This window comes from Siniperca chuatsi, linkage group LG24 (assembly GCF_020085105.1).
Source record: "Siniperca chuatsi isolate FFG_IHB_CAS linkage group LG24, ASM2008510v1, whole genome shotgun sequence".
In the NCBI taxonomy this organism is placed as follows: domain Eukaryota; kingdom Metazoa; phylum Chordata; class Actinopteri; order Centrarchiformes; family Sinipercidae; genus Siniperca; species Siniperca chuatsi.
Window position 1 is genome coordinate 15,705,494 of NC_058065.1, and position 26,033 is coordinate 15,731,526.

The window sequence follows — 26,033 nt, forward strand, 5'->3', positions numbered from 1 at the left end:
CTGCTGATAACCAAAACAGTAAAGTTGTGGGCCATGAAACCAAAACAATGAGCTGAAAGACAATAAAAAGCTCCGTAAAGCTGAGGGGAAGTGCAGAGTTGGTGATAATTCTTTGTGAGTTTGTCACTGCTCGTCACATAGTCATTGATTCATTTTTAATATAAAAATATTGATTAGAAGGAGCTTTAATGAGCTCTGTAAGCAAGAAGCTAACCCTAACCTCCTAGTGACATATACTGTATCTGATCCAAACAGCTCCTGATGTTAACCATTAACCACATCTATATCAATTTTGAAATGTCCAATACGTTTTAGCTGAGCTGTGAAATACAAGAATTCTGGTAAGTTTGAAAGATAGTAAATAACAAAACATAGAAATTACAAGTTAAAATGATTCTAAATATTAAGCCAGTAAACTTTTTGTTTCATTTGTAGGTCAACCCCTGAGTTCTCATTGAGAATATCACTTAAAATGGTTATTGTATAGAAACTTTCCTCTTTATATGTTTTACATATATTAAAGTATCCAAATCTTGGCTACAATGAATGATGGGTAGTCTTTATCATGAAAAGGTGTGTATGAAGCTGTCATAATGACTGATATGATGCAGCTCTGACATATCACCTTTGGAGGCCTGCTATTGGCTGATTCCAATGCTTGAGGGAGGATATTTTAGGTTGTTTTTTTTTATAATCAGCACTTAAGAATCACACTTAGACTTTGATCAAAGTTACTTTTGGCTTCTTTAACAAAAGCTTGTAAGTCCTACTTTTTACAAAAAAAAAAGTGTTGCTTTTGAGACACCCACTGCTGCTCTACTGGTGTTTTGGCCCAATGCTCCACATTCCTCTCCACATTCCTATCAAAGTGTGTCGGAATGACCTCATTCTGTACGCATACAGGATCGGGTTTAGGGCAGAGTTGACGTGGGAAAGCAAAATGGCTGCTAGTGTGAGCGACATGGGCACCTCACACTGTGGGCAGAGCAGCAGGACACAGTTAATGAGGTGGATGGGCATCCAGCACACCATGAAGAGAAACAGGACCAGGAAGAGGGAGGTGGCTTTACGCAGCTCCTGACGAGTGCGAATGTTGGACTGGGCCTTGTTGGACTCTCCTGGACGGGGGTTAGCAGGAGTAGAGCTCAAGCAGGTAGATCCAGCTGAGGCAACCCTGAGCCCTGGCTTTGTAAAGACAGCAGTAGTCTCAGTATCAATAAGAGACCCAATGCCAGACTCGACTTCTTCCCCAGCCCTCACTCCAGCCTTACATTTTCTCGAAATCCCGGTTCCTTTTCCTGTCCCCATGTCTGCTCCACCTCCTGTGGTTCCCACAGCAGCTGAACTCCCAGTGTCCTGTGTCCCAGTGCTCCCACTACCAGCAGCTCTCATGTCCTCTGCGGTTCCCCTGGTCACAGCGATGCGTCTGAGCTGGCTACGGACGGTGAGAAAGATGTGGCCGTAGATGATGAACATGGCCACCAGTGGCACCAGGAGGCAGCAGAAGAAATTGAAGTAGACCATGTAGCTCATGTCCACCACACAAGTGAAGATACAGTAGCTGAAATGATAGGGAGGTGTATTGTCCTGCAATATTTTTATCAATTGATTCATTTATTCATTCATCTTTCCATTTTGATGTCCATACACACCCTCGCCTTCATTAGTTCAGTCATTCATTCATTTAGTCATCTTTCCATTCATACATGCTGTACAGTATACAGTACATGCCATATGCAATTTTTCTTTCTTCATTCATTCATTCATTAATCTCTCCATTTTGCCATCCATATGCACATGCCATTTATCTGCCTTTATTTATTCATTAATTAATTCCATTGCATCTTTCTGCAAATTTCACATTCATTCATTCATTCATTTAGTCATTAATACTAATAATAATTAACATAATTAATTCAATTATACATGCCATTTTCCTTACTTCCTTAATTTATTCATTCATTCACCCTCCCTTTAAATGCTCATTATGTAATTTCTGCCGCTAGGGGTCTCTCACATCAAAACAATAACAAAAGATGTAGTTGAAGTAGGGTGGGATCATAGGAGTTGTTGTCTTCACCACCATTGCCGTCATTTCATTATCTGCAGAGGTCTCCGCCTCTCCAGAACAAACCAGGTGATTAAACCCGGTAAAACACTGAGTCAGTGTTGCTCTGACGCTGTCGACGGACACAGGCTGTCCTGGAGGGGCTGCGAGCAGAGCTGCTGCTAACGTTTGCTCAGCTTGTTTCTCTGATAACTGAGTAACTCTGATCCAGACGTCCGATGACTAAAATCTTTCATCTGGTTAAAATATATAGTTAAAAACGACCAAGATCTAAAAAGTGTATATAAAAAGTTATTTATGACAGCTTCTGGCAGACAACCACAACACTGACGCATGCGTAAAGGGGATATGACGCCATTGACAGGCGACCAAATGAAATGCACCGTTAGCTTGATTAAAATTACGGATTTCTCTAGTTTTGAAAATTATTGGAAGCATTTGGGATAATGTGAGTACACAACTCAACAAAATATATAACATAGGTCTAGTTGTTTTTAGACATTTTAATGCGGAAAAGTTACATATTATTCCTTTAATTGATTAATGCAAATTCTCTACTTTCTTCTTATGAATTCATTCATTCAGTCAGTCATCTTTACATCCACACATACTGTACTGCAACATGCCATACGTGAGTCATTTTGCTGGCCTCAAGCATTCATCCATTCATTCATCCATTCATTTAGTTTTCCTGCAATCTTCCCATGCATTTGTTCATTTAACTTTCCAATTTTTGTCCATACACAGATGCCATTTTCCTGCCTTCCCATTCATTCATCTTTCTGTTTTACTGTTAATACCCACATCATTTTTCTGCATTCATTCAATCGTTCATTCATTCATTTTTATAACCCTGTCTTCTTTTCATCCATTCATCCTTTCATTCAGTCATATTTCCATCCGTGCATACATGTCATGCACATGCGATTTTCCTGCATTTACTTGTTCATTTTCTTGCAAGCTTGCCATTCATACATTCATTCATCCATTTATTTAATTTTCCTGCAATCTTCCCATTATTTGTTTATTCATTCAGTCATCTTTCCATTTTTCCATCTATACACACATTAAATTTTCATTAATTAATTCATAGAATTTTCCTGCAATTTTCCCATGCATTTGTTCATTTAACTTTCCATTTGGCTGCCCATACACACATGCCATTTTCATTCATTCATTCATTCTTTCATCCATCCATCCATTCTTTTAATTCTCCTGCAGTCTTCCCATTCATTCATTCATTCATTCTTCTTTCCATTTTGGTGTCCATACACACATCCCATTTCCATTCATTCAACTTGGTGCATTTTCCTGAAAGCTTTCCATTCATTCAGTCATGCCATTTTCCTGACTTCTTTAATTCATTCATTCACCCTCCCTGTAATTCATTCATGAAATTTCCCTGCCTTCTCCCAGTGAATGTTCACTCACTCATTCATTCAGTCATCTTTCAATCCATGCACACTGTACATACAGTATATGCCTTCATTCATTCATCCCCCTTTCCATTCATTTAATTTCCCTGCAGTCTTCCCATTTATTCAGTCATTCATTCATTCATTATTTTATTAACTTCATTGCATTTTCCTGCAGTCTTGTTACCACTCACTCTCCCATTTATCCAGTCACTCTGTACCTCATCCCATCCATCCATTCATCCACCTTCCCTCCTCCTCTCATCATCCTCTTACTCAGAGTCTGCTGGTTGTCTTTGCCAGTCCATGAGTGGCACCGAGCCAGAGATGGCTCCCAGGCCCCAGGTGACCAGCAGGGCCAGCCGGGCATTCGTGGGGCTCATGACTCGCTGGTACTGGAAGGGCAGAAGGATGGCCATGTAACGCTCCGCTGCTACTGCTAACATACTCAGGATGGAGCTCTGGAAGAGAAAGGACCCTTTTTTAAGAGGCCTTAAGACCTTGGTATTTTAATGACAAAATAAAAGAGAACTTCTCAGTTTTACTCTCCACTGTTCCATCTCTTATAGTTAAGACAGCTGGTGAATAATGCTGCATTGATCCTTTCCTCCACACAGGGAGGTCAGAGGTCCGATCAATTTTGTATTAAGCGACTGTATAAAAATGATTGCGAGGGAGGGGTGTCAGGAAATGGTTCATTCCGGCACACTCTGATAGGAATGGGAGGTTTTTGAACTTTTTCTCCCAGATTTTTTTCTTTCGTCCTTTGTGAGATGTAAATGGACTGTAAATGGACTGTACTTATATAGCGCCTTTCTAGTCTTTCTGACTACTCAAAGCGCTTCAACATGTATTATTTTTTTTAAAAAAGATCAAATAGTTACGTCAAAAACATGAGTTTACAGTTACTAATAATTGAACACTGTCTCTCCAGAGAGTGCTTCATTTTTCACTAGCCTACAGCGGCTTGCACCTTCACTACATTTGCGTCGTAAAGGAAAGTACAACTACAGTAAAGTAAAATGTGTCATATAAAGTTATCTTATTATATCATGCAAGTTCAGCATCACATGTTGCCAGCTTGTTCTACAAATAAAAAACATAATATAAATAAAATGAAACATGGATTGTGGCTGGTTTTTTTGAATGTCCATTTAGTAGCTCTTGGTTCAGAGAGTGTGGGTAGAAGGCTCGGTAAACATGACGCACCATTATGTTACGTTTTCCTTAATTTGGTAATTGCTAATTCCACTTCTAATGTGCAATTCGTTGGCAATGTGGTAATTATTGTCCCATGAACATAGTAAGGTTTAGAAGTACACCATCTTAAATTCTTTAAATCTTTACACACTTCTTTAAATTTCAGCCCCCCTCCCCACCCTAATCATTTTCATACAGTCCCTAAATCAAATTGTACATCAAAGAACTGCGGTCTCATAAGGAACTCTTTAGGACTTTGAATCTCCATAGGGGTTCTTGGTCTAAGTGAGAAGACTTTGGCTTCACAGAGCAGCTCCAACTTTTACATCTTGGTGACATACATTGCATGTTATGTATGGGTGGTGCTCTTGCCCTGCAGAAACCCCCCTGCAATCAATCACCAAAGCCACCAGGTAAATGTTCCTACCTGTGTGAGAACCATCAGGATGCTGAGCAGCACCAGGCAGAGGGGCAAGTTATGGCGAGGTCGACCCAGGTCTGTCAGCACTGCACAGGGAATGGCCACCAAGCCCACCAGGATGTCTGCCACTGCTAATGATACCTTCACACACATGCATACAGAGTAAAACACCCTTTTGGTCCTTGGATCTGCTTGTAGTTTTCCCAAACCACAGATTTGTAGATTATGATAAGAATCCCAAGTTTCAGATAGGGATGAAACAGACTTTGCAGAGACAGATTTCCTCACCAGGAAGTAGTTGGTGACAGTGCGAAGTTTCTTGTTTCGGGTGACAGCCAGACAAACCAGGAAGTTGCCTATGATGGCCAGCACAGCGATGATGAGCTCAGTGGCGATGTAAAGCCCTTTAAAACGGGGTTGGTATCCATATGGCATCTCTGCCGTACAGCTACCAGAAGTCACATTCATGATGAGAGGAAGACTTCCACAGTCATGGAAAACCTGGAAATAAGAGTAGAGATTATTAAAAATTCCAGTCTTAGAGCCCAGATAAAATAACCCAGTGATAAATGTCAAGCTACTGGTTTATCTAATTTATTTTGATTAAGCTGCAAAATCTGCATTAGGGTAAGTCTACAGGTGAAACTGCAGAAAGCAGAAGCCAAAAACTGCACCCGCTGAACACAAACTGGCAAATGTAAACTTGGTCATTCGTTGCATCACACTAGAGAGAGCCATCAACGAAAGATAAAGTCATAGATAGGAGGGTATCTGGGTGTTTTAAGAAGAATGGCTACCAGTTTAACCAGGCCTACTTCAGGAAATTGGGCTTATTTTATTGAAATTTTGTTTCACAAAGAAGGTTTATTTAAGTATGTCCTAGTTTTCAGGCTTAGCTTCAGTTCAGGCTTAACCAGAGTTACAATCAGACTATCAAACTGAAACAGTGTAATCTCTAAAGTTCCTCCCTGAACTGCTGAACTGAACATTTGCAGCACATGCTAAATATAAATTTAAATCTATCACATTTTGACATGGGCTGCACTTATTGCATACTTAAAATCTGAGCTCATATCTTTTTCAGTGTAATGTACTATATCTCCACAGTCTTCCAGTCAACATATGTGTTTTAAATGCACTGTAATTAAAATAAAGCTAATAAACAACTTTGACGTATGGCTATAGCCAAGTAGCATTTTAACCATTTGTTGCATTATTAAATGTTACGTAAAGGTACCCTGTGGAGTTTTTTACCTCTGGCATTATGAAGCAATGTTTTCACAAGCAGTCGACGTTGTATTGTGCACAAGGACTCCCAAGCACACGGTCGGCAGGATATAAATCATGCCGAACCAAGAAAAGTAGCAATGTGCCAACAAAGTCAGTGAAGAAGAGGACTGCTAGCTCACAAACAAATGTAGATGCAGGATTTTAAAAAATGTTTCATGAGGAAAGAAATGCAAGCAGAGCACTGCAACACACTGAGCTACTAACAGTTTACCTGTACTGGCAGTCTGAACTCGCTGCTGGTCCACAACATGCTGCCAAAAATTCTCTTTTGCATCGTTAATGCCAGTGTTTTTACTCATTTTTGCTTTAATGTGTTATTCTCTATAGTAAATGTTTAATTTGTGCTGCTTTGTGGCCTCCTTTATGAAACACCCCTGTGGAGGGGACAAAGTGTGGACATTGAGTTGGGGCACATGTAAACTCTTATGGGAAGAAAGGGAAGAATGGATGGAAAGAGAGATAGGGGGAGAAAAAAAAAACATGACTAACAAAAGAGCCAAAAACACCAGAGTTTCTTCTAAACCCCTGAAATTTCAAAAGCTGTTGTATCTGTGTCTCAGGAGCCTGCTGTTGATAGCGGAGAACAATGACTGTGTAAATGACATTGCATTCTTTCCACTTTGGCTTCCTTTTATTTTGGAATGCACTTAATTTGTCTTCTGCTTCCAAGAAAGAAGTTTCTAGCTTTCACACTGGTTACACAGACTAAATTTAGCTGAAGAGAAGAAGAGATATGAAAGGAGAGAGGAACAGTGGTTGTTATGAAGCTCAGCCTGTGGCCTTTGTGCTGACCAACTGAGCGGTGAAAATTGTTCCTGATAAGAGACAAAAACAATCACACACACACACACACACACACACAAACACAGACCCAAGTGTTCACTATTTACACACACTGATAGGGTTTTAAATCTACTGCCTGTTGCTGTGCACACATATAAACAGATGGATTATGTGAACGAAAGAGACGCTACAATTTTTCCTGCACCATAATTAATTAGGGACTGTCCACAAATGATCGGGGTTGGGAGAGGGGCTTAACCTTATATTTAACTTCTTAAAAAAGCAAGACCCTCTCCAGGGTTATTACCACTATAGAAACACTATTTCTCCATGGCAAACCTTCAATTTGGATAAGAGAAAGAGAGTTATGAATGCAAAACAGGCATCAGACTTGCTCTGTGCATTGAGTGAAGGAGTGTTCTGGGTTGATTGACGGGTCATCATCTGACAGCGATCCAGAGCCTTTGTGAAAAGTGAGGCAAAACTATTATACTAATATTTATATTAGTATATTTAACATTTATGAAATGGACTTAGTCTAAAATAGTCTTTCCCTTTGACACAGGTGTGTTTTGCAGTCCCTTCAGGTGGTATGTGGCTCCCTCATTATGTGTTTTCAATTAATTAAAAAAAATAATCGACAGATTAATTAACAACAAAACTAATAATTGTTAGTTGCAGCCTTAATTATATTATAGGTTAACTTTATGTACTTCTACATGTTAACTTTATGATACAGATCATTGTATCAGTTGTTGCTGTTATAATGCAGATTAAAGACAAGGTGACTGTTACTAGAAATACTGGAAAACTGACACACTCTTCCCCACTAACTTTAAAGAGCCACATCTACTGTTTCTTAAAACTTACATATTGGTCCTACTACCTACTAGAAAATTAAGCCCTGATACAGAGACATGATTGTTGTGGTCTGCATATGGCAGACCACAACAATCAAATGTATGCATGGTGCACAGACAGGCATGCTTTTCACAAAACTATTTTGATGTAACTTGTGAGTAAATCTCACAAGAAAAGGGTGAAATAAAATATAAATCATGGAAAAATTAAAGACCCTTCCCTTTCCTCCCCAAAAAAATCAGACTACCCTCCTATCAGCAAAAAGAAAAAATACAAAATACATAACCCTCCGCCTTTTCTGCCCCCGCCTCCCTTCTAATAATTTGCGTACAGTCCCTAAGAGATTATAACAACAAAAGAACAAACAAACAAACAGGCAAAACTGAGCATAATAAGGCTCTATTAACCAATGTCACAGAGACAAATTACTGCATAAGTATTGTTTTTGGTTGATAAAGCAGTTCAGGTTTGGATTATAATGTGTACTCACGTGCACTAAGCTTCAGGTGCAGTCATCACACAGTTTGGAAGGTCCAAACCATCCAGGACACTAAAACAATGTGAGGTTGATAGAGGAGAGGGATCAGAGTTCACTGATGTGCAGAATACACTGAGAGGAAACTGGGAAAGAAGCAGGAGAAGCATCAACTGCCAGGATTAAACCACACCCTCCTCCACTTTTTCCTTCATCCTTCTCTCTTCTTCTGTTCCCTCTCTTTCTTGCATGGGAGATAAAAAGATAATACAGAATACGTCAAGCATGAGCCTGTTGAATGAACAGCAGCAATTGCCACACTGCTCTGGATCTGGGTGAAATGGAAAAGCAGATATGCTTTGACGTAAATCTCCAGCCCGTTCCTGACAAAACAAACATGTCATATTAAAACTTAAATTATGTACGCTTGAGCTACTCTTTCATGTCGTAAAATACTTTGTGATATTTCAGTAAAGAACAATGAATGAGAAAGCCAAACATGTTGTGCCATGCATACTAGATGTACAGCTAAAATGAGAAAGAATTGTACAAAAATTAAATTTAAATTTAAAAAAGTGACCTTATACAATGGTTTAAAACGTATGCATACTTGGAAGTGATGTTTGCAGGTTACACTGGAAGTATTACGATATTGTCCATTAAAGTTACTTTACACTTAAAGTAGCACACAAGGTAGCACTATCACGCTGTAAAAATAATCAGTTACAAGTAAAAGTCCTGTATTGAAAATGTTGCCTTTCACCACTAGATGGCGCCCAAACAGTGGTAGGCCTATTTATCCGTGGGTTATTTTGATAACGCCAACCCGGAAGTTGTTGGGGGGTTTTTGGGGGGTGGGGTGCAGGTCACGTGATGTGATTGCAGTTCAATGTGTTGGCGACTGGTGTTTATTTGAAGTGCAGTAGTCAGCATTGAGGATGTATTCTTCTCTTATCAGTTTATATTCTGTTACTGTTATGCCGTGATATGACGCATTTTGTTTGAAGAAGCGTTTCTTCAGCCGGAGACACAGACAAGAGCCAGAGTAATAGACAGAGATGTCTGGTTTCAGCGCTGAGCTAATAGACTACCTGGAGGGTAGGATAACTTTTGAGGAGTTTGATAAGCGGAGAGATGAGCGGAAAGCCAAGGTAAATCACAAATGATGGCAGAAATTGGTAGCTGGATATCTCGCGAGTTAGCTAAACTGGCAAAACCCAACAGCTCAGAAACAGAGCTAAGTTAAAGTTAGCTAGCTAGCCATTCTGGGAACCCATCGATTTGAATGTAATAAATAAATAAAAAGCATAATAGCTTATAAAAAGCTAACCTCTAGGCTCCCAAGATTTATAAAAAGCTAAATCGTCGTCAGACGATACCGGATGGGTTCCGAGATTGCGCTCTCTTTTGCGCTCCACACGGATTGTTTAAGTGCATGCAACCAAAGCCTGCTGAAACGTGATTGGTTCATACTACTCGGACTACAAATGGACTACAAATGGAAACCAGAACCGAACGCTTCCGATACCAAAATCTGTCCCTTGCCTATAGATTCTGCATTCATATGCAGATATCTGTTTATAGAGATTACTAGCTAGCTGACTCAGTAGCACCCTTTACATCCTACGTTGGTTTACATTCGTGACTATTTACCACAGATATCGTCACGTTACTTTTGGGTTTAGAATTATTATTGGTCTGTTAAGTCTGAAGTTAATATTTTCTTTCCTCTCTCAGGAGTCAGGGGTAGGCCTATTAGCTGAAGATGTGGAGGATAATGCTCAGCCCTCTACCTCTGCACAAATCCCGGGGAACATCGGTAAAACTGCTGTCTACCTGAAACTGGTTGGGTTTTTAATTGTGCATTGGAGCTAACTTGTGATGATATGTGATAGAAGGAAAATCACAGGTGTACCTGAAAAACAATCAAAGCAGGTCACAGTACCTTTTTTTATTTTTTTTAGCCCTGAGTGCCCTTGTGTCTGCAGTCTTCCTCTCAGGCTGCATACAGCCTCAAGAACCTCCACCTAAAATAGGGCCACCAATTACATTATAGGGTAAAGTGATGGCAAAATAGTTTTGGACAGTCTATGATAATTTTGGCTCCTTTTTGTACCATTAGGCCAATATTTTCCCCAATGACTTTTTTATGCTACAATTACTCTGACCAAAAACATTGTGGTGAATGGTATAATCACGATATTCATCAAACCTTCTTGAAATACATATATTGCAATGTTTTTGGACAGTAGTGAATGAGTAAACAGGGTAGTGATTTCAGACACAGGCACAGACTCAATGAATCAGCCCCTAATCTCAATTAAAAGAGTGATTGAGAGTGACAGGGCAGTGAATTTGACAACACGCACTGAGTAGTGCCTGCAGTTTTCTGGTCAATCTCTATATAGCCCCAACAACCTTGAGCAATAATGTGAGGCAGCCTGTTTGTAGCCTTGAACTGAAAAGATGAATTTGTTAGTTGATCAACAGAAAAATAATAAGAAATATCTGGTTTTTGGCAGCTGGACAGTAAGAGGACATTGTTTTAGAGAAGTGTAGCAACAAAAAGCAAACAAACATAAACTTGTTCTTGACATGAAAATACTGTTGATGACATCACTTGACACAATCTTCCTCTCCTCTCAGAGGAGGGAGTCAGCCCAGGGGTTCAGCTGGCCTTCGCCTCCATGCTGGGAGAAACGCCAGAACCTCTGTCTTCAGAAGAGGAGGAAGAGGAGGACAGCTTGAGCTATGTCGATGATGAAGATGATGAGGATTACAAGGTGGAAGAAGAGGAGAGAGGAAAGGTGGAGGTGGAGGTGGAGGAGACAAAGAAGAGGCAGAGGCAAGGGGGAAAAGGAGGGAGAGGAGGGAGGAGAAAGAAGAAAGAGGAGGAAGAGGATCTGACGGTGGGGGACGTGTTCGCGCTGGAGATGGAGCTGAACCGAGAAAACAAGAAGATGATGAAGGTGAGGAGGAGGAGGGAAGAGTGTGTCTTTGTATTTTCCCAGTTCTTAATGTGTGTTAGTTAATGACTTTTGTGTGTGTGTGTCCAGGAGCGGCGTCATCGCAGCAAGCTGCCTCGAGCTCTGAGAGGCTTGATGGGAGAAGCCAACATCCGCTACGCCAGAGGAGAGAAAGAGAACGCCATCTTGATGTGTATGGAGATCATAAGACAGGGTACGAAACAACTTAATTTTTACATTTATCTCACAGACAGACAGGCATCTACATATTTCCTTTAGGTCTGGAAATGTTTGGATAATGATTTTGATAACTTTACAGTAATAACAAGGCTAGTTGTAGTCCTAGAATGATTGATTGTGTTAAAAATCAGTACTAAAAGTTAAAATTTCAAATCTAAATGAATGTCTTCCAGCTCCTCTGGCTTATGAGCCTTTCTCCACGTTGGCGATGATCTACGAGGATGATGAAGACATGGACAAAGCGCTGCAGTTTGGTTTGATCGCTGCCCACCTGAACCCCTCAGACTGTGAGGAGTGGATCAGACTGGCAGAAATGTCTCTGGAGCAGGACAACATCAGACAGGCCATTGTCTGCTACACAAAGGGTCAGTCTGACACTCAAGATAAAAAGTCAAGGCCTGAATTGAGATTGTGATCTTATTTAATTTAATCGAGCAGCTCTGTGCTGGACAAGGCCGAGGATATACAGAGGTAGCTCTGGTTCTGCACCTTCTGCTGTATAAGTCCTGCAGAGTGGGCAGTGAAGATCCAATGGTAGACCACTCTCTGTAGGGCACTACGGCCCTGAGCAGAGCAGTTCCCAGAGCAGTTGGTGATGCCCCCTGTTAGGATGCTTTCCACAGCACCAGAGTAGAGGGTCTTTAGAACCTCCCAGAGAGACTCTGAATTTCCTAAGCTGTCTGAGGTGGTAAAGGCGTTGCTACTTCACCTTGTCTTACATTATAGCAAATTGAATATATTTGGGCTTTGGCTGTCGGTCTGACAAAACAAGACATTTAAAGACATCACCTTGGGCATTGGAAATTGTGATGAGCATTAATTATTCGAGAAAATAATCAGCAAATTAATCAGTAATGAAAATAATCCTTAGTTGCAGCCATACTATCAATTTTAATGTACTCCATTCCCTCTTGTCCCCTGCTTCCCCAGCCATTAAGTACGACCCCACCAACGTGCGCTACCTGTGGGAGCGCTCCAGCCTCCACATGCGTCTTGGCGAGCACAAACATTGCATGGACGGCTACCGCAGGATCCTGTCACTGCTGCCACTGGAGGATGGAGAGCACTTCATGCAGCTCTCCAAAGACATGGCCAAGTACAGGACACACACTGACACACAGAGACAGAAAAATCAGATCCATAAATTCATCCACTGAAACAGTTGTACCGGGCCTAACACAATATTTCATTAATCAAATTCCCTGACAGTAGCTTGTCACACCACATTTTAGACGTGAAATTTTTTTTAAAACAGAGAGTCAGATGTTGGATTATCAGAACTCATATTAGTCTGTCTACATCTGTCTGTTTGTGTGGTTGTGTGTGTGTCCTGTTTAGGAGTTACTATGAGAGTAGTGACTTGCCCTCAGCTTTAGGTGTTATAGATGATGCTCTGGCACGACACCCAAGCCTGGTCAGCGATGACTTCATCAACATGTCAGCTGAGCTCTATATCGCCAACCGCCAGTACAACAAGGCCCTGCAGGTACACCTCTGTGTGTTTGTGTGTGTGCACCTGTGTGTTTGTGTGCAGTGAAGCAAGAGCTTGCTTGTGTCATTTAGAGAGAGAGCAAATAAAAGGTTTATTTTGTCATAATGAATACATATACTGGTGTGTGTGTGTGTGGGTTTTCCTAGGTCTTGGTCCAGTTTGCAGGTATAGTTTTGGTTAGATCTGAATCCAAATCCTTTGTGGTACCAACACAAGAAGAGAAAGTGGCAGACAAAACGACTGAGGAGCAGGAGAAGAAGAATGAAGAAGGTACAAAGTCGAACACTGTAGAGGAAATAGCAGTAGAGGAGAACGGTGAGTCGCTGTTTGCAAAAACATAAGGCAGTATGCAAATACTTTCCTTCTCTTTGACCATACAATGGCCTTTTTTCAATATGGTTTTGACTGATGTAACATGTTGTAGGTGCTTCTTTTGATTACATGTTAAAAATATATTGTTGTTAAATAATAGTCTGTTTTCATCCCACTTCTGCATTTTCATGAGAAGCAGAAATGCTAATATGAGGGAAAAGTAAAATGGAATATCAGGGAAATGTTGTTTTTTATATTCCAGCCCTTTTGGACCTATATCACAAAGTGAGATAAATGGGTTAGCCAACTATCTTTGGGCTTAATTTATCATGTATCATGTAACGGAAGCTGGCCGACTTTTAACCAGTATGGATCACCATCACCAGTCGTTCTATGCTGAATGACTAACCCGTTATGGAGTAGATTCAGTTCTGAGGATCAGATCAAAACCTGTCAAATTAACAATCAGCTCATCAGTCATCATTCCTACAGTATGCTGACGTGGACAAAAGTTCAGCTTCATGATACCATTTATCCCTGATCAGTGATGTCTGGCTCAGTGAAGCCATGTAACCTAAAGAGATCCAGACTAAGTTAAACTTGCTTCATGATACAGGCCCTCTGGTATCATTGATAGTAGCTAAAATAACTGTAGCTAGCTTGTTGATGTTGGCTGTCTTTCTCATGGACAAACACAGATGGACTGAAAATACGCTGAGGATAATACAAAAAGTGATTATTATTCACCATGAGAAAACAAATATTTTTGTGTTCTTTTATTCAAGAGGCATAATTACTAATTAAATAATAACTAATTAAAAGATAAACTAAACAAAAATGTCTTAATAGTGTCGTACGATGTCTAGATAGTGTTGGTGGAAATCTCAGATCAGCTGGTAGACCATACTTTTAGGAGTATAAACATTGAGTGCTCTATCGCCAGATAGAAGCAAAAAAAAGATTCTGTAGAGCAGGTCAAATGTACTGAAACTGAAATCACCAAGAGAAACTGTGAAAGTCCAGTGTTTAAGATAAGAACCACTGGAGTGTCAGACAGACCTACCCAGCTCTCAAGCCAGTTAATTAAGTCATGGTCGACAATGTCAACAACTGAGCTCAGATTAAGACCAGACTGGTATTTGTCATATACAGTCTATTGTTACTCACAAGGTACTGATGCAATTGATGATGAATTACCTTCCCAACAATTTTACTGAGGATGGTAAGTTTTGAAATTGGTTAATAGGTACTTTCTTTTGTACGGTCAAGTTGGTTCTTTTTTTAATAGGGGCCTAATAACAGATGAGGTACCCAAGAGAGATAACCGTTTACCATGAGAAGTATATCATATGCGAAATGGCAAAAACAGATTTCGATAGAAAACCGTCTTTCAACCTAAGTGAAGGAAATGAAAACTGGAGTCAAATGATTTTCAAAGGTCCACAGTTGTTTGTTGTGTTATTGTGTAGCTTTGACTAACAATCTTCACGCCTTAGCTGTGAATTTTCTCACAACTCCCACACTCCTCTCCATCACGAAAAACACTATTTTTAAAACATAGTAACGCTGTTTGAGGCATGTTTCTGTGTGTGTGTGTGTGTGTGTGTGTGTGTGTCTCCAGGTGAAATTAAAGATGTACAGGTACCAGACAGTGTCCCAGTGGACCTGAGGGCCAAGCTAATGGTCTGCCTCATACACCTGCATGTCTACACACCCCTGGAGGTAAACAGGACTTACAAGGTTTTCATACTAACAGTGATAATAAGGTGCATAATTGAGAAAATCTGACTTAAGCTAAAAATATTGATTTCTAGCAGTGAGTTTTAACTGGAAATGAGCGACTGAAAATGGCAATAAACACTCTCGCTCTCCATCACTCTGTACCCACCCACTCTTAGGGACTAGTGTCAATGCTGATGGAGCAGAGTCCAGAGGAGATTGGTGACTTATACCTGGATATAGGTGAAGCCTACCTGGAGGAGGGCGAGTACATGTCTGCTCTGCCTCTGCTGTCTGCCCTCGTCATATCCGACAAGTACAACCTGGCTGTTGTCTGGCTCCGACACGCAGGTGGGACCAGCAGAAAGCAAACATTAAAGTGATTCAAATATCTTAAAATGAAGATTAACTAAACATGCAAACTGAAAATGTAGTTCTCCTCACTTTTCATCTAAGACAAGTAAGAAAACAGTAATATTTTTCCTTTTTATTAAGAGGAAAACTATTTTTTGACATTTGTGGCAACAGCTTTGAAACATCTAAGCATCTGGGCCTTTACCATAGCAGCAGGTGACTGACATTTCAAGGCCGCCGCTGTTGCTAGGAGACACGCTGTCAAGTAATAACAGAAACGCCTCTCTGTATAACACAATACAGTTCAACAGCACTACAAACTACATCCACCAAAATTATCATACAGTTGAATCAACGCCTCTCTAAAACAGTAAAAGAAACTGAACATTATAACCTACATAAAGGTAGGATTTATTGCAGGATTGTTGTATTAGACTGACTTAGTTTTAGCTAGGTGTTCCTAATAAACTGGCAACTGAGTGTAGTATATACATATTTCTTTGCAAAATTGAATTTTAATTTCAGTTTGACTTTTATGGCTTTAAAAGCTCCAGCTAGATAGTTCAAACATTTTAAAAAGAAACAATGAAAGTGTAAATACTAACCATAATCTTACTCATATTTGAGAGTTGAAACTAAAATATCCTCTTGGTAGATGAGAGGCGTATCTCCAGTAGTGTGAAACTAAGGTGCAAGATTTGAAATGACCCCTCAATTTGGCTCTGACTAGAGAAAATGAACATCACTGTTACATATTAACATCTTCATCACTTCTCCCTCACAGAGTGTCTGAAGGCGCTAGGCCACATGGAGGTAGCAGCAGAAAGCTACACTAAGGTGGTGGAGATGGCTCCACAGCACCTGGAAGCCCGGCTCTCCTTGGCCACCCTGCAGCAGCAGCTGGGCCGACCGGAGTGCGCCCTCAAGGCCCTGGAGTCAATGTACGACAGCGACACACTGGCACAGGACTCGTCGGCCGCACAAAAGGCAAGTGCATGTGTGTTTTGATCTAGTTCTACTTCAGTGGCCAATTCCAATGGACTTCCTGGAATTTTGGGGGGTGTTTACCAGACTGGAAAGGTTAATTTTATTTTTTTATTTGTTATGTTCCAGGAATATACCACATTTTCCAGTTTCTTTCTCTCAACAATCACACTTACAGACATACTTATGGAAGCCCAAGCAAACAAAACAAAAACCATGAAAACCTGGCCATGATAAAAATAAGAAAACTCATGGTAAGCCCAAATTATGAGATACTAATTAAAAATTAGTAAACCCAAAATTTGGATTTACTAAATCTACCAATTTACTAAATGTATTATATCAGGATTTTGACTGTCACACTTACTATCTTATAATTTTGACTTAGTGTCTGTTTTTATTTTCATGATGCTAACTTTACATCCGTGTCTTTCTTTTCTGGTGGGAATGGGCTTCCATGAATTCTTAATAAATACTGAACAATTAAAAACCTGAGTTGTACTCTCCTGGTGTATGGTTTTGAAAAAGAAGGATTATTTTTAGTGTATGTGTTTATACTCATATCTCTGTATATGTTGTGGTTGTAGGAATTAAAGCTGCTGCTGCATCGTTCCACACTGCTTAAGACTCAGGGACAAATACAGGACTACCTGGATGCTATGATCACTATGATCTCCATGCTACTTAAGGTAACACACACATACTGTACATGCACAGAGGATTTTTCATCCAGGTAGATTTTTTTATTTTTTTTCAACAATGAGTTGGTTAAAGCTAATGTGGCATCATGTGTCATCGTCACAGAAAAAGGGAAAAAATACAAAATACAAATGAATACTGGCACTAGATTATATGAGATCATATATGATCTTTAGTAAAACAAAACATTATGGTTTGGTTAAGTATGGTTTATTTCAACCTGGTGTATTTGGAAAGCTGGCCTCGTTTCCCCAAATCTCTACAACAGAGGTGGCGAGTTAGCATGAGCCACAATAGCCACATTTATGGGAAATACGGCAGGTTGAAATGAACCAGTTTTCCTTTAAAGTGAATAAGCTTATCTTCTAAATTTCTTATCTGCATACACAATCTCTGATTTGCATTTTTACTGTCTCCCTGTGTCTGACAAATGATTTAAATAATGTGTGTGTGTGTGTGTGTGTGTGTCTCTCGTAGGTGGCCATGCAGCGAGCTAAGGTGTGTGTGCGTTCTGTAACCGTGTCAGGCGAGAATCACCTGAGGCTGGTGAAGGTCAAAGACATGCTGCCAGAGATTGCTGACCATGAAGCTGCCTATCTGGACAATACTGGTATGGTTAAACATAAACAGTGTTTGTTTGTGTGTGTGTGTGTGTGTGTGTGTGTGTGTGTATTTGTTTGTCGTTTGCTATAAGTCTTCATACCTGGTTGCCTGGCTCATATACAGAGCCTGTAGTTGGCAGGAGCAGCGCAAAGCAGTTGGCTGGATATTGTTCACTGTCAGCACTTATTAACAGTTGCCATATGTGGAGCAAAAGCTGTTTATTGCTCTCTTAAAGAACCACATTGTAGCTTTGCATGCTTTAGCTCATTAACTACAGGCCTGACAAACTGCTGAGTCAGAGAGATCAGAGTTGACGCTGTACTCGCTGCCTCCGTCTACATGGCAGCTAAGGGAAAAACTGCTGAGTGTAATTACACGCTTCTACCTGTCCTCACAACCTCTTCACCTGTGTGGGGCTCCATTTTTTTGCTCACAAACCAAATCTGACCTGTTAATGTCGTCATTGTAGCCCTGTGCAGTGTTTTTTTTATTTTATTTTTTTTACTCCAACGGCTATTAATTCTTTATTAATTAGATGGAATGTCAGTACTTAATCTCTGAGCTGTTCCTCTGTATCGAGCTTTGTTATTCATGTAATAAAATGTATTTCATCCATGCAATGTTTTTAAACAACCTTTTATTATTTTTTTAAAAACTATATGGAGTAACTCTTAACGAAGCCAGACGCAAGGGGTTTACGGGAGTCGTGCTATAGATACCTACAGCGTATCTACAGTTTATACCTACAGCATATATGTAGGTATCTACAGCTGTCATATTTCACATGTTGATGCACCTTTGCAACACTAGACAGATGTACCATATGTGATTAGACCGTATTGTGCTGTAATTATACATATTCCCCACAGTCAATTCCCGTCCCATTTCTTCACAATTGAGAATGACTTCCGGATGGGAGCCGAAACGTCTTGATTCTGAAAACAGTGTCCAGATGACTACGACTGAAACCTTTTCTATGACCCCACAGTCACTGTATTTACGTTCATTTATTCACTGTAGAGATCAGGGTGAACAGAAGGTTTGGAGATGTCTGCTAGAATGTATGCTACTGAAAAGGAGACGATAACTGAACCTTTTTTCAACTTGCTTCATGTTGTCTTCACTCTCGACTATTTCCGCCGGCTTCAGAAACTTGTCGGAGCAAATACAAGCAGCCCAAGCTGACCGATTACAGTTATTGTTGTCTCCACGTGCTTACATTTCTGATGAGGCACATATCAGCTACAGTGTAGCTACAAAGCCTACACACATAGCCACTGTAGCTACAGCAGTTTCACTGTAAAGGTCTACTGCTGCCACATTCGAAATGCATATTTTGTCAAGCACATGCAAGACATGGTGAGTATTAGAAGTAACTAAATGAACTGAACAGAGCACAACACAAAACTGAATTTGATGTGGATTGGTGACATTTGGCAATTTCCTGATCAGCTTAATAAGGTCAGTATTGAGGCTGAGGATACTGATTCAAGAGATCAGGCTGGTGCATCCCTAAAATCCAAGGGTCTGCTGCTAAAAATGTTTGCATTCACAAGCCATTCCGACAGTTAAACCTGGAAGACATCAATCATAAATGTCTAGTAAAGGATAATATGAATTTGGTGATTTCTTGTATTACAAAGATTGTTGTTTCAGCAGCCGACTTTGAAGTCTATGATGTCCTGGTTTCCTCTGCATGCAATGATAATATAACTGGAAAAAAAGCTAATCACATGTAAAATCTCACTATGATAGATAACATATCTTAAACAAGATCTACTAGGCAATTCAGACAGTAGGTGAAATAAATTTTATTCCATACTATTAGTAATCAAGATACTAATGCTATACCAACTACATAATCTCATCCCTGTGCCCAGGTAAAACCAACGTTCTGTCTAAAGAGGACTGGTGGCAGCTGCTAGTGAGCTGTGTGCTGACACTGTGTGAGGTGAAGCGCTATGAGGAGGCCGAGCTGCTGGTGGAGTCGGCCATGGAGTTCTTCTCCTTCTATGACAACAAGCCCAGGAGGAAGGAGTTGGAGTTCTTCGGTCTGTCTGCCACCATCCTCGACCACAACTACTACAAGGCCTACAACTATATCAGGTAGACTCACATGTGCAGCTCCAATAGGCGGCGAATAAGTTCTTAACTTGTATAGCTTCTTTTTTGTTAGTTGTTCAAAAGTCAAATATAATAATAATATTATTCTAAAGAGTACGGTTGAGACCTACTCTATAGGAAAAGTGCAATGAGATAACTTCTGTTATGAAGTTGGCCCTATATAAATAAAATTGAATTGAATTGAAAATTGTCTTCTGTCTGTTTTTTTCTCTTCTCAACAGATTGATGCTGATGGAAAATGTGGATCTGCCTCAGCTTTGGAATATTTTCAACCAGGTGTGCCTCTGTCTTTATGTGCAAAACGTGTCTTTACATAAAGCAACAAGTAAAAAAAAAAAAAAAAAAAAAAAAAAAAAGCCCTCCTAGTACGTAATGTACCACAAGCTCTAAAGACCAATAATCAGTGACAAAAATACCGAATTGTCTTTAACACTGCCCCTGTTCCTGTGCATGTGTCGTAAACGTAAACAAATGTCTCAAATGTTTTCTTCTTCCCCTCAGCTGACGATAACCTCCGAGCACCAGCGTCACCATCGTTTCTGTTTGCGTCTGCTGTTAAAACATCCCGACAACCACGCCTTGTGTGTCCTCTGCGGACACAATGCCATGGTGTCAGGGAGCTTCAAACATGCACTGGGTACAAAACCTACAGAGTACTACTGACTGCACTGCTTGTTCTGCATGTCTTAAGTCTGCTAATTAAGTACAAAATGGTTTGAAAACATCTGTGTTGCGGCTTTCCTCTCATGATGTTCAGGTTTGCTCATTGTCATGTTGCTCTGACCACACTTCCTGATATTACCTGTTTTCCAGTTTGCAGCTGCATTCAAATGCAAAAAAGTTATTTTGACAAAAAGATAAAGGCAGTGAAATGTTCACTTTGGTTAAAGTTTAGAGGACTTTTAGTTAATTTGCCAGCAGTATGCACAAACAGTGTTGTGGTTGTACCTTAAAGTTTGTAGTTATTGGTTTCTGAATGAAGCAGGATGTAAATTGACCTGTCCAGCGTTCATAAACCTGATGTAATTGCAATGGGGATTTAGAGCTAACATGGCTAATGTTAACATAACAGACATCATTCTTGCATATCTCTTCTTCTTTTTACTTATTTATTTTGTTTTCAATTGCTCATAGCAGTTTGCAAAAAGAAATACTTTCAGGGATAAAACAAAAACAAGCAAAGAAAAAAATAAAGAACAGAAAAATTCAATGAAAAAGAAATCTAAAAGGTGAGTAAATAAAAGAGTGGATGGATTGATAATAGCTTAGAGTTGCTGTTGTGACTTAAAATAAACATTAATTTTTTAGTTTCACTTCATTTCATATGCCTAAGAATGATTTTTATTCAGGTGATAATTGTACATTGGTTTTCATCTAACACATTTTCAAACATGTTGTGTGTCTTTAGGTCAGTATGTTCAGGCCTTCCAGACTCACCCCAACAACCCGCTCCACAGCCTGTGTGTGGGTCTCACCTTCTTCCACATGGCCTCTCAGAAGTATGTAGCCAAACGACATACACTGGTGCTGCAGGTACGGTGTTTGTGTATCATACACCCTATTTTTCCTCTTACCTGTAGTGCTATTTTTCTGATTTCTGGAGAAGAGACATTGCTAGAAGTTTTTCGAATGTAGTATTTTGGTGCAGCACAAGCCGAATGCCATATAGTCCCATCATACGTCCGATATCTCCAAAACTCTGCAACTCACACCAAAAACAATCTAGATGGGTAAACAGCACTACAGGTAAGAGGAAAATATGTATTTTTGATTTTGGGGTGAACTGTCCCTTTTTAAATATATGTGTGTGTTTTCAGGGTTTCTCCTTCCTGTGGCGGTACGTGGAGCTGCGTGGAGAGTGTCAGGAGAGCATGTACAACCTGGGCAGAGCGCTGCACCAGATGGGCCTCACACATTTGGCCATACATTACTACCAGAAGGCACTTACACTGCCTGCACAGAAACTGGAGGTGCGTATACATACAACACACACAGATCACCTAACCATTTCTTTCTTCATGTTAACTAACCGGACCACAGTGTTTGAGCGCTCAGCCTGCTGTATCATAGTGGCTTTAAATTTAGAAACAACTCCCTCACTTTTATTTAGGACATTGATGAATGGACCTACATCCACAACTCTTTTTCTTTCCAGTTTTTGTTCATAGACAATTCTCCAGTAGATCCGGTAGCACCCAATAATGTTATAATTTCCTGAAAATGTAATAACGCCTGAAAATGTAATAAAATTTGCACTGAACTTTAACAAAAACATTAAAAAACGGTAAAACATTTTTACCGATAATATAATACCTTTTCAGGTGGGTCTTTTTTTTTTTAAACTGATGATGAAATAATTTTGACAGATAATGTAATAATGTAAAAAAGTATGCTTTTTTTTTTCTCTGAAATGTATATTGTGCAAGTATACAAAATTGATAATACTGTTAGTGTCATGTTAGCCTACTGAAAACACGTTTTCATGTTTGGAAATGTACACTCTAGGCTTTATGTAGAATTTGAAGTTTACAACAGATGGCAGGTGGTACGTTATCAGGCTGAGATGATGCATTAAAGATGCATTAAACTAAAATCCCTATAAAATGAAATGAACCCGGCCATACTCATGCTGATTGGTGCAAGGATCGTCCATTAGACCTGAGTGGATCTTAGCTTAGACACCATCAGAAGATAGCTAACGGCACACAAGCGATGAAGGCAAAACAGTCGATTCAATCTCCATGAAATGTTCTTTCTCATCTGAGTCAACAGTGACTCTTATTGAATAAAGCATGTCCTTTGCCTCACCTGATCTTATGAAATTTCTGCATTCAAAAAGGGTTTCAAATCAAATTTAAAATTAAGAAAAAGGTTCACCTTAATACTTAAGTATATTTAAAAGAATAAACTTATTGACTTTGACTTTGACTCTTATTGACTCAATTGCACACCCACAGTTTATGATGGGGCGATCTAATCAAGGATTTTCTAGTTTTAAGGGGGGCCTGACCAAAAAGGTTTGAGAACCACTGCTTTAGCTTATGTATAATCTCTGGGTACTTTTTACACCCCTGGTGTTTTCCCTGATAAGGCAAAGTTCCTGTCAAGACATTAAGGCTGATTTAAAAAATAATAATTGTGGAATAGGCTATTGCAATACATTCAATTATGCCACCTACTGGTGCAGAATTGCAATAACCTATACCACAATTATAATTTTTTTAATATAATGTGGTAGAGACAGGAACAGATGTCATTTTATGAATATGCTATGTTGAGTAAAGAAGCCAAACTTAACCATACTTGTTTTATATGTTTTTTTTCGTTACAATAGTCCACAGAACAGAACATTGAACTCCACGAGTGAGATGAGTCAATCTAATTGAAACAGCCATTTAGGCTAATAAGGTATTACATTATCGGTAAAAATGTTATTACAATGTCAGTCAGGACATTTTATTACATTATTGGTCAAGTTATGATATTATTGGGTTTTATTACATTTTTGATCAAGTAAAGTGCAAATTTTATTACATTTTCAGGGGTTATTACATTTTCAGGAAATTATGACATTATTGGGTGCTACAGACCTCAATAATGCAGCCTCACAAGCCTTACTTCTTTTCCTCTTTTTGTCTATCCCTCTCTCCATCCTTTCACCACTCGTCCTCCCTGTAGGGTATCCCTGATGATCAGGTAGATCTGAGAAGGGAGATTGCCTTCAACCTCTCCCTCATCTACCAGGCCAGCGGGAACATGGAAATGGCCCACCAGCTTATCAACACACACTGCATTGTTTGAAAGTGCTCACAAATGACTCATCATCTGTGCCAGTGTTTTTGAGTTTTGAGACTCTGAGATTCAGTCCCTGCAAGTACTGCCTTGTAAAAAATATGGAGGACTAAAAATGATTTATTCATGAATAAGCAAATACAGAAATAAATACTGGAATAAATAAACAATTACTTTAATTAACAAATAAAACAAATTAATAAAACCTTAAATTAATACAAAAATAAGTATTATATTATTTAATGTAGATTTATTCTGTATTTCTACAAATGACATTTATTTCTGTACTTCTACTTTTCTAATTTTATTTATTGATTTTTGTGTCTTAATAAAGGTAGATGGTACTAACTTCACTGTAAAGCACCATTGGTCACAGGATCGTTCGATCAGTTGTAGTACCTTTAACTTGCTAGTGGTGTATGAAGCTGAGCTGACTGGTACACCTGCTCCTGATTTTTAGCTAGATCTTTAGATCTAGATTTGTAGGTCAAACCAGCTGACCAATCATGTTTTACAGTGAGGTTAGTACCACCTCCCTCATTAACACACAGACCGACACACAGAAAATAATATGTAGAAATGTACGAACAAACAGTTATCTTTATTTTGCAATTAATCAATCAGTCAACATTTATTTGTGTATTGTATTATGCATTTCACTATTCATTTATTTAATATTTTGTTTATTAATACTTATCTATTTATTTCTGTATTTCAGTTTCTGTCTTGTCATTTAATGGACATTCATGCTGTGGCATAGTGGTGACTGCTACTAAATGAATGTAGACATCGTCGTTACTATCATCTTAACAAATACATCTACATCATTATCACTTTTACAGATACAGTAGATATCTGTGACCGAAGTAGTTATTGATCAGTTTTTCAGACATTATTTTCCTCTAGTTCCATGTTAGCGAATATCAGATTTTCTTGTGTAGAATTAAATTTTATTTATATTATTTGTACATGTGCGCACAGTCCTAATGCTATTGTAAATGACCAATAATGCTGTTATAACCCATTTTGTAAAGACAGTTTTATTTTTGTTAACGAAACATTTTCAGTCTAATATGTTTAGATATATTTTAAACCATAAAAATAAGCGTGATGTTGCTTTGGACATGTTCTCTGATTTGTTTTTGTGATGGACAAAAAAATGGATGGACAGACTTTTTCTTTTGTTGTTGGTGGGATTAAGGCAGTGGGATTATTTGCCAAATCCCTCCCTCTCTCCTATCCTAACCGTCTGCTTCCATCATGTTTCCTCCCCGGGTCACTGCACTCCATCTAGGCCAGGGCCAAGGGCGGGACAGGGCTTCTGGTTGAAAGGGGGCAGAGCTTTGTTTGTGGGCCCCCCAGTCACTGAATAATATAATCAGTAATCTTGTTCATAAACACAGTATAGAAACTGCCAAATGTATGCCTACTGAATCATAAAAACACTAGATCACAGTTTATCATTTTAAGCCCTGTATAATATTTCTGCAGAATATTCATAAAACAGTAACACCCACATCGGGATCACCACACACAGCCCGGTGTTACTGGCCTTTACTACTAGTTTACCACTGAGAAACAAGAGGCCATGCAGGGCAGTGATCCATACAGTAACCTGACAACAGCATGATCAAAATGAATAAGTGACATGTTTATTATTAGGTCTCTCAAATACAAATGAAAAGCCTAGACATTTATCAAAATACCAGCAACTAGATTATATTATCCATATTCTATTCAATTCAATTTTATTTATATAGCGCCAATTCATAACAGAAGTTATCTCATTGCGCTTTTCCTATAGAGCAGGTGTAGACCGTACTCTATAATATTAATTACAGAGACCCAACAAATCCCACCATGAGCAAGCATTTGACGACAGTGACAAGGAAAAACTTCCTTTAAGAGGGCAGAAACTTTGGACAGAACCAACCCATATCCATCTGTGTATCTTTATATTGCACAAATATGTGGCCAGTATGTTCTTTTCTGGATTGAATTTACATTTCTGGAGATAGTGAAATTGGGGTCACTGTATTTTACGTGCATAATGATGCTGATGTCATATTTTGAAGGACAATCATTCATATAATACAGTGAAGTTGCAACAAACTTTGAAGCATAGTAAACCTTGTTTCCATCATTTTGTTGGTTGCCTGTAATTCATTTTCCTAAACAATTTTCATTATATTAAATAAATAATTTTATTATATTATGAATTAAATTGCATTCAGT

General features: G+C 39.2%; 2 protein-coding genes across 6 annotated transcripts; one reads left to right on the forward strand and one right to left on the reverse strand.

The window, feature by feature from the left end:
• On the reverse strand, window positions 1–10,244 carry LOC122872309 (adenosine receptor A2a-like). Of its 5 annotated transcripts, none has more exons than XM_044188388.1 (6): window positions 9,844–10,244; window positions 8,529–8,588; window positions 5,393–5,605; window positions 5,111–5,245; window positions 3,760–3,944; window positions 1–1,561 (listed from the first exon to the last, which is right to left on the reverse strand). In XM_044188388.1, exons 3-6 carry the CDS (start codon window positions 5,570–5,572, stop codon window positions 817–819), a joined length of 1,245 nt encoding a protein of 414 aa, XP_044044323.1. In that variant the 5' UTR covers window positions 5,573–5,605; window positions 8,529–8,588; window positions 9,844–10,244; the 3' UTR covers window positions 1–816. The 5 variants fall into 5 exon arrangements, with proteins under 5 accessions (XP_044044323.1, XP_044044322.1, XP_044044320.1 ...); XM_044188387.1 differs by having other exon boundaries at window positions 8,529–8,659; XM_044188385.1 differs by lacking the exon at window positions 9,844–10,244 and having other exon boundaries at window positions 8,529–8,812.
• gtf3c3 (general transcription factor IIIC, polypeptide 3) lies at window positions 9,359–25,941 on the forward strand. Its single transcript, XM_044188382.1, has 19 exons — window positions 9,359–9,664; window positions 10,251–10,332; window positions 11,160–11,482; window positions 11,570–11,693; window positions 11,893–12,084; window positions 12,650–12,815; window positions 13,058–13,205; window positions 13,358–13,526; window positions 15,145–15,245; window positions 15,422–15,593; window positions 16,381–16,583; window positions 17,168–17,269; window positions 17,757–17,889; window positions 19,763–19,988; window positions 20,228–20,282; window positions 20,508–20,643; window positions 21,415–21,539; window positions 21,824–21,976; window positions 23,685–25,941. The coding sequence occupies exons 1-19, from the start codon at window positions 9,572–9,574 to the stop codon at window positions 23,805–23,807; spliced, it is 2,826 nt and encodes a 941-aa protein (XP_044044317.1). The 5' UTR covers window positions 9,359–9,571; the 3' UTR covers window positions 23,808–25,941.
• Window positions 25,942–26,033: the final 92 nt, after the last annotated feature.